The 9,317-nt window shown below is 52.8% G+C and overlaps 1 protein-coding gene across 3 annotated transcripts; it reads left to right on the top strand.

The window, feature by feature from the left end:
* The first annotated feature begins 367 nt into the window (after window positions 1-367).
* On the top strand, window positions 368-7,760 carry syt10 (synaptotagmin X). 3 transcript variants are annotated; one of them, XM_055511706.1, is made up of 7 exons: window positions 368-901; window positions 1,149-1,761; window positions 3,137-3,698; window positions 4,233-4,353; window positions 4,455-4,626; window positions 5,092-5,221; window positions 5,742-7,760. In XM_055511706.1, the coding sequence occupies exons 1-7, from the start codon at window positions 700-702 to the stop codon at window positions 5,811-5,813; spliced, it is 1,872 nt and encodes a 623-aa protein (XP_055367681.1). In that variant the 5' UTR covers window positions 368-699; the 3' UTR covers window positions 5,814-7,760. The 3 variants fall into 3 exon arrangements, with proteins under 3 accessions (XP_055367681.1, XP_029018756.1, XP_029018757.1); XM_029162923.3 differs by having other exon boundaries at window positions 377-901; window positions 1,368-1,761; XM_029162924.3 differs by having other exon boundaries at window positions 379-886; window positions 1,368-1,761.
* The last annotated feature ends 1,557 nt before the right edge of the window (window positions 7,761-9,317 follow it).

Below are 9,317 nucleotides of genomic sequence, written 5' to 3'. Positions count from 1 at the left end.
TTCAAGTCTAAGGTAAACACTGAAAAAGGCACTCGGCTGGAAAAGCTTTGTGCTCCAAGAAGGACAGGACATTCTTCTGTCTGTGTCTGGACACATTTAAATAGTCCATGGTTATATTTAACCTGTACGAAATAAAGAGCCTCAGTACGAAATGTGATGGAAGATGATAAGTGCAGATTTATAGACTGTTGAAATGTATTTCAAACCATTTCTTGGTGTTTTACACTTGGTCTTTGACACTTGTTGACTTCTTCAATATTCAGTAATACTGTATATGTAATAAGGCTGCAGTCAAGTAAACGGTGACAGTCGGCTCTGCCTCCTCCGCTGTATCTTCCTCAGAGTCACCGGGTTCAAGGGCGCGTCGGGGGACGGGGGCTAATGAGACACCGTGTGCTGGGCGGAGGGCGGGGACGGAGCCGGCGCTCCTGCGTCCCCCGTGGACAAACTGCAGAAACTCGGCAGCTCACTCCACAGCCAACAGGTCTCAGTCTCCGGCGCGCATCGCCATTGGACGCAGCGAGGGCTGGGCTCCGGCGCTCACTGTCGCACGCAGGCACGCACGCACGCGCGCGCGCGCACCGGGCGCGTCCGGCCAGTCGCTCCTCGCTGCGCGCCGGGTCTGGATGAGGGCGCAGCGCGCATCCCCGCCGCCTCCCGTGGACACGCTGTTCTCTGCAGCGCATCGAGGCTGCGCCAATGAACCGCCAACCCCCCGGCTCCTCCGGCGTGCAATGGCTTAACAGGAGAGACATGAGCGCTCGAATGGAGGACAGCATCACCCTGTGCCAGCGGGCGCTCCAGATCGTCACGGAACTTTGTCTGACGGGACACGTAGACCGGGACAAATGCTCGGATATATTTCCGCTGGAGAGCAACATACCAGGTAAAGGACACGCAGGTAAATGGAACAAAGTATTTCTCCCCTTAACGCTCAACCAGCCACTTTGCGCTAGTTCGTAGCCGCGTCTCTCCCCTGAAACTTTGCCGCACAGTTCCCCGCGTTCCGGCGCGCTGAGCTGCTTTCTGCGGCTCCGGTAGCAACAGGTAGACGACAGACCGGGCGGGGAGTGCGTCTCGTGCTTTAAGTATTTCAGTGTCTTGCGTAAGTTGGAGCTTGACTGCAAACTTGCTGTGAATGTGAGCAGGAGCGGGAGCAGCGGATGGAGCTCCGCCACCTGTGGCTCCGGCTCCGGCTCCGGTTCTGGTTCTGGTCTGTTCTACGCATATGCTGCCCCCCCTTTCTTACAGCTTGCTCTCTCTCCTCTTTTCTCTTTGTCCCCTGCACGTTTGTCTGTCATATTTTGTCCCTGGCTTGCTTCTCCCCTCCCGTCATCCTCTGCTGGTCTCTCCATGGTTGCGTGTAGACATCTCTATTAGTCTCCTTGCTGTGGTCGTGGGTTTCTGTGGCCTCGCCCTGTTGGTAGTCTCTCTCTTTGTCTTTTGGAAGCTGTGCTGGCCCATTTGGAGGAGGAAGGCTCTGTCGGCCAGCGCGGAGCATGGCCTCCACGTGGGCTTCCCCGAGGCGCCCCCGCCCGGCTCCCCGGCGGTCGCCAAGTGCAAAGAGGCGGAGGCGGAGAGGAAGTGGCCCCCGGAGGTGAAGGTGAACGGCCGGAGCTCCGTGAAGCTGCTGGAGGCGGCCATGAAGATCAGCCAGACATCCCCGGACATCCCCGCGGAGGTGCAGACGGCCCTGAAGGAGAAGCTGAGTCAGCAGGCTAAGATCCAGAGGCAGACCACGGAGCCCACCTCGTCCTCCAGGTACCTGACCTGAACCCAGGGCATCCTACGCCCTTCCCTGTGTCTCGCAGGCTGTTGCACACATGTACCCGCCCCCTCACCGCCGCTGCTGACAGCTGGTGACGCTGGCCTCTGTCCTGGAGGTGCTCTGGCTCATGTCCGAGCGTCAGGGCCCGGCGGTGACCTTGAGACGCCACCGTACGTCTTAATGGAGCCGCCGGCCCGCCTCCCGGAGGCTCCTGGTCCCGACGCCCGTGAGCGCCCGCCTCGGTTCGAAGCCTATAATCTGTGCGTGCGGGCTGCTATGGTAACGGAGGGAAGCGAGCCCAGCCGTGAAACAATCAGCTCGGCGTCTCTTTGTTTCCCAGCGCTGTGGTTAAAGCGGTGCGGCCGTAATTAGCAGCGCTGCGGGGCGGGAGCTGTCACGGTGGAAGGCCGGGTTCTGGCGAGACGCACCAGTCAGTCGTGCTCAGCGTTATTGACACTTCCTCTGACTTATCATTAGTACCCTTAATTAAATTACACTGAGCCCGAGCTCTTGATGAATCACGCACCCATCAGGGATGCAACACCTACGTTCTGAGTCCCTCCACCTTCTTTTTGACAGTGATGCCGACTGATTATGTCCTTTAAGCATAAAAATGGAACTCAAATGTTATTTTAAGTCTTGTCGAACACAGAAAACAGTGAAATGTCATTTCTATTAACAACTGTTAAAATGCGTTGTTTAATGCCAGAGAACAAAGAGAGGTTCCACATGTAGAGAAGCGCCTCGTGCTCCAGCGTGAAGGTGACCGTGGCGTCGGGGAGCTTCCCGTTTCAGGCGACAGCGTGTTTACGATACTTGTGTGTACTATTTAATCTTCAGCTGCGCCTCCACAGCTGGATGACTTGTGCCGTCGCTGTCAGATTGCTGTGATTGTTTAAGTGTCAGAAAGGAGGAAGGCCAGTTGCTAGGTGACGAGATTGGCCAACCGAACGCAGCCAATCAGAAGACGGCAACTTAACAGCCGCTCCTGGCGTTCAGGTAATTTGTATAAGAGCCCGGCTCTGACCGCTCAAGACGCATTTTCAATTTCCAAACTGATGGATGGGGGTCACATGTCCTGCTTTCAGGGCTCCAGGACGATATACAGTAACCTTGACATGATGATTCGTTGGGTTGTTTTAGTCATTCGTGGCTGACACGGCTTCTCCAGCAGGTCCAGGCTCAGAACATATTTATGTTTCTGCACAATTGCACCAAAATAAATCAGAGCGCGTATGTGAGTGCCTTCATTAGGTCAGCGCTTGTTCCCTGATCTCCACGCTATCACGCCGTGTGCGTGGACAAAGCTGACAGACCATTAGTCATAACAGAGACTCAGACCTTCAGCAGATGCTCCCTTTTCAACAGGCACAACTCATTCCGGCGCCACCTGCCCCGTCAGATGAACGTCACCAGCGTGGACTTCAGCATGGACGCCGTCCCCCTGCGCCAGTCCTCCACCGTCAGCATCGGCAGGATCAAGCCGGAGCTCTACAAGCAGAAGTCCGTGGACTCGGAGGACGGCGCCAGGGAGCCCGCGGAGACATGCGGGAAGCTGAGCTTCTCGCTGCGCTACGACTACGAGGACCAGGCGCTGGTGGTGACCATCCTCACGGCCCTGGAGCTGCCCGCCAAGGACTTCACCGGCACCTCCGACCCCTACGTCAAGATCTACCTGCTGCCGGAGAGGAAGAAGAAGTTCCAGACGCGCGTCCACCGCAAGAACCTCAACCCCACGTTCGACGAGACCTTCTGTTTCCCCGTGGCCTACGACGAGCTCTGCAACCGCAAGCTGCACTTCAGCGTCTACGACTTCGACCGCTTCACCAGCCACGACATGATCGGCGAGGTGGTGGTGGACAACCTCTTCGAGCTCTCGGACCTCTCCAGGGAGGCGGTGGTGTGGAAGGACATCCACGCAGCCACCACGGTGAGTGGGTGCACGCACAGGGAGTGGGACCTTCTGCTTTGAGACAGGTGTGCGCGTGAAGCATGAAACACCGCGTTCATCAACTGTGTTCCGCCACAGAGGCAGATGGGACGCGTTGCATAATTCAAGCGCTCGGGGAAATGCAGTTCATCAGCCGAACACCCACACGCGCTCTCTACAGGTGCACCTATAGCAACAAAGAGCAGGGATATCAGGTTATTAGACGTCTGCCCCAGCTCTCCAACCCCAATCATCATTTAGCACAGGTCACTACTGAAGAGACGACACATGACTCGCACTCCAGTCACCAAGCTTTACTTCCACTGTAAACAAATCACTGAGGATTATTAAACGATTTAGATCTTACATAACAGGTATTGGGACAGATCATATCACCCTTTGATGGTTTATGAGCAGGAGAGTAAAATCCCACGACTGATGTGAATAATATTACATGTTTATATGCAGAACGACAAAATCTTTCCTCGTTCACAAACACCTAAACGCTGTGCCGTCCCTGTTCTCGTTGTCCAGGAGAGCGTCGACCTGGGAGAGATCATGTACTCGCTGTGCTACCTCCCCACAGCAGGCAGGATGACCCTGACGGTCATCAAATGCAGGAACCTCAAAGCCATGGACATCACAGGCTCCTCAGGTGACGGCAGAGCAGCTAACAGGCCTCACATCAGCCCGTTGAAGTGCGACGGCAGTTAGCATTAGGGACGACTGAACCCGTCTGTGAATGCGTGTTTCCAGATCCGTACGTGAAGGTTTACTTGGTGTGTGACGGACGGAGGTTGAAGAAGAGGAAAACAACCACCAAGAAAAGCACGCTCAACCCGGTTTACAACGAGGCCATCATCTTCGACATCCCCCCGGAGAACGTGGAGCAAGTCAGCCTGTCCATCATGGTGATGGACTACGACCGGTGAGTTCCGCTCACGCTGTGATGAAACGCGTTAGCGCTCGACTCACCGAGCTGCACATGTTCTGCCTGGCTGTGCTGGTGGAGCAGTCACCACACGTGTCACAGCCAGAGTCATGACAGCCGACGCCAGGCGACATCATCGCCACCAGTCATCGTCAGCATCAACCTCAGCGCCGGCCGCCAGCGCTCGTGGCTCAGACACAGCTGAGGGTGGTTTGGGCTGTGAACGTGACCTTTGACCTTTCACCACCACAATCTAAATCAGAAGAAAGTGGAAGAAAATCTCATAGTGTCACACATTTATGATATGCTGAGTGTTTTGTGGAGGTCTCGGTCACCTTGACCTCTGACCCTAGGCCTACAAGTCCTAGCTGTTCGTGGCAGTGATGCATGTGACCCCCCGCACGCAGCCTGCCGCGTCCTGCTCCAGCATGCGTGTCACCGCCCGTGTTTTACCTTGAGCAGGGTCGGACACAACGAGGTGATCGGCGTGTGTCGCACCGGGCCGGACGCCGAGGGCCTCGGACGAGACCACTGGAACGAAATGCTGGCGTACCCGCGGAAGCCCATCACGCACTGGCACGCTCTGGGAGAGGTACGGTGCTTCTTGGTCACATTTCCCCCCGTAGCTTTAGAAAGCGCCTGCGTGTGACAGTAATGGGAGGGCACCCGAGCGCCGCGCTGAGCAGGAACCACATGAGGCTACGGACACACTGAAACGTGCTAATAGCAAAGCAGCAGTCGCCTGTGTCCACCTGCACTCAGCAGCATGTTTATTACCTACATACTCTGTGTTGCTAGGAAATAAAAAGGCAGTCATGCAGTTTCATATTTCACATTACAATGTTTTCTCCTCTCTTGCCACAACCTCTCCCCACCCGCCGAGTAGGAAACAACAGGTGATTACCCATTTTCAGTGGTAAAACTATTTTACGCTTTTGTGAAACTGTGATCATAGGCATTCATTTAAACACTCTCAATTACGAGCGGCCAATCTCACGGAGCCCGACCCAAACGTGAGGCGGAGGGCAAAGAGCTTCGGGCCCATGATCACAGTGTGTCGTCTGAGCCTCGCGCTCCTCGCGCTCCCCGCTCACCGGCGCTTTCCCCTGCAGGGCCCGGGACGAGCAGCCAGCTTTGAGAGCCAGGGCTCCTGTCCGTCCCCCAGACAGCCGCCGACGCCCTGACGCTGGCACCGCCTGTCCGGACGCCCGGTCCGGGCCCACGGAGCCTCTCCTGAGCATGTGAAAACTGAAGTCACTCCACGCATTTCCTACAGTGTTTGTCCTGGGGTTGTTCTGATTCTGCAGCGCTGGCTACGCATCCGCTTCATGGGCACACGGACAACATGAGAGCGGGCCTCGCTGCGTCTAGTCGTTAACTTAAGCAGCCTCTGTATGTTAATCACCATTCTTCTGGCCCTTGTTAGAGTCTTAGTTTTATTTTGAAATTGGCACAAAGTTGAAGGGCTACGCCGCTCAGTGCCACGAGAATGAAAAACGCGATGAACAAAGCATCAGGTTGGAATCAGGGCTGAGACGGGAGCGTCGACAAGGGCTCGGTGAGCGCTGAGAAACGAGCACGTCAGCAGAAAAACAGCTGCTACGTCGCATGAAACCAGCCATCAGCTGCAAATATGTAGAGAAACTACAGCAGAAACATGTAGCAGCCGACAGGTTTGTACAGAGACGCGATCGCATCAGTGAAGGTGTGTTTGAATTGAGTGACTTTATCCCCAAATTACCGGCATCACTTAGCGAACAGCACAGAAGCAGCGTTGCTTTGAACCACGTCGGACACTTGAAACGTTACGAAATAAAATAAATCTGCCCTTAAAAAAAATTAACGAGCGATTCTCCTGTAAACTAATTAACAGTGTCCTGCACATACAGAGCGAGTGATTGAGCCAGTGCTTAAGAAAATAGGAGGAAAACAGTAATTAAAGCTTTGAGTCCAATGTGGCAGTTTGTTAAACTCCGCCTGTCAAGCTTTGGTTCCATTTAAGTCTGTCCACAAAGAAAAGACACAAAGACTGTGTTTTTATCTGGAAAAGGAAATTCACAAGCATTTCACACATTTTAATCCAGACTTGGGTGCAACTATATCGCTGTTAAAGAAATTAATAGCGGAACGTTAATAATGTGAGTGTAAGTGTAAAAATATGTTGTCTGCCTCCATAATGACTTTTAAATCAGTTCGAAACGTTAACCGAGTTCGCACCAAATCTTTAAAAGGAACATTGTTCGCTGCTTTTTCTGGATGTGTCGCTGATAACAGACAAAATTGATTTCGCTGATTGGAAACTGGCTGAAATCAGGAACATCATTTCAGGAGGCAGATTGAATTTCAAGGCATTGCAGATGTGAGACGGAAGCCTGACAGGCAGCGCTGAGGGCAAAAGACTCGGTGGCCACTGCTTAAGAAAAAAACACACACACACACACACACACACACACACACACACACACACACACACACACACACACACACACACACACACACACAGTTGATGTTTGCCATGAAGCCATATGAAATGGATTCCAATGCATCGAACACCGACTCAGCTTCTCCTTTTATTTGAGTAATAAACTAATAAGAACCAAGCTAGCAAATAGAAACGGCTGTGAACTGTTATCTTACCTGACGCTTACTTCCCCCGTTGCTGCCCTGACGCCACCGATGAGTCCTTGTATCGTAGCATGCCTGTCGCCTCTTTACCCGAGGGACATGTGAGTAACGTCAGCGTGTTTTGAGCCTCGTCTTTGCATTTGTACATATTTGCTGTGTGTACATATTGAAAAGTTGTCGTGCGCCTGTGGAATAAGAGGCATCTCCGTGTATTTCTATTGTTTGGTGACAATTCGAGCAACCGTGTGAAGTTCATACACGTTCTGTATTAGTTGTGAAGAAGCCGCAGCCGGAGCGTTTCCGTGTCTAGGACTTGGAGCTTGGAGCTGTAATTGTTTGCATAACGGTTGAACCTGTATCGAGCGAGAACAACGCAACTATTGTGTAACGTGTACAGTTTGTGATAACTTTTGTATCGATTCAAAGTCAACATTTGGGATATCATTTATTGTATCTGTTTCATATGTATTTTAACTACAATAAAATCAAAGTGTTTAATCACGGTTCCTTCGGATTCATTGGTTTCTCTTTGGTAACGGTTCAGACCATAATAAGGAGGAACGATGATGATGCTTCGGCTGCTTCCTCCACAAACAGCAGCAGCTTCTAGTGACATTTCGAGCTGGTTAAGTAAAGTAGCCTCATCTTTCTGCCTCTGTGCTAACTTTCAGCAAATATTAGATTAGATAACCCTCCACTGAGCCACACAAAGACCGGAGCTGGTGCTTCTTTGTTGTCGTGACCTTTAAGACCAAATTAAAAATGGCTCCATCTTCCTTATCCAGCACCCGTTTGATGGTGAAACATGAAGAGAACATTCTGATCTTTGTGGTAGCGTGACATGCAACAATTTCCCTTTGATCCGTGACGCTGGACAGAAACGCACAAAAGGGGGCTGTTGCCTTCGTTTCCTTGGCGATGAGAGCGGCCCACTCTCTGGATGCTAAACCCATATTTAGAGTGGAGTTGTATCTTTAGTCGGAGTCTAATAGCTCCACGCGGACACGCATGTAATTAGAGCGCTGTCACTTCCTGAATGCGCATTTAACACCAGCGCTGTGGGAGGACTTAGCTGGAGATTGGACCGGCGTCACGGCTCCAGGCAACAATGCACCTGCAGCGTTAGTCATTATTTGGGGGAATGATCCGTCTCAGTGATGGAGCTGAACACAGGTTGAGGCGACCTAAAGAAGACGGCGACTCTAAACAGGATGCTTCCTGTTATGAGTGACGACACCCGGATCTTCGTCCTGATCGGTCCTGAGCTAATCTGCATCGGCTGTGCTCTGACTGTCCAGGCGGTGATGCTTCACAGCTAAATGCACTGTGGCTCACACAGCTCTGCTCCATTTTCTGTGGCACCGCTGGTCAGAGGTCACCTCAAACAGCGAGGTATCGCCTGCTTCTATTCTAAGACCAGCTGCTGTTGAAGGGGCGAGTTACGTCACAGCCGTCACAGCCTCACGGACGTTTACACGGGCTCATGTAGACATTAAAAAAGTCGCTGGGTTCCTGCATCCTGGTGGAGGTTGGCCTTAAAGGTGAATCTAACCCCACCACAGCTCTGCAGCATCTGTTCAGCCTCACGGCCTGTCCGCCCGCCGCAGCAACAACAACTGGCCCCGCTCCCGACTCCGGTCTGACACCGACGGTCTGCTCCTGTCTGGGTCCAGGTCTCAGTCTCAGTCTGAGCAGCCGTTAAACCACCGGCGACAGTCTCAAACCGAGCTCCTGTGTGTGCGGAGTCAGGAGAGCGGAGATGAAGGGTCTGCTCTGCGAAGCATTAGACGGAGGCGACACTGAGGGAACTCATATTGATGTAAGCGGCTATAAATAGACGTTTTACCCCATGGGTAAGAGCGCAGGAATCCTCTCTCATTAGCCGGCCTCCTTCAACTGATTTGTCTTGACAGAAACACTCAACACATGAATAAATACGCACAGAAGCTTCCTTTAAGTGATCTGCTTCCTTCATGTACGTTACACATGAAACGCTGTGTCTCCGGCAGGTGTGAGCAGCGCCGGCATCACCAGCGGGGGCACAGGATAACACCAGGGTGATT

Source organism: Betta splendens, chromosome 9, assembly GCF_900634795.4.
Source record: "Betta splendens chromosome 9, fBetSpl5.4, whole genome shotgun sequence".
Classification (NCBI taxonomy): Eukaryota; Metazoa; Chordata; class Actinopteri; order Anabantiformes; family Osphronemidae; genus Betta; species Betta splendens.
This window is presented reverse-complemented; position numbering and strand designations above follow the sequence as displayed.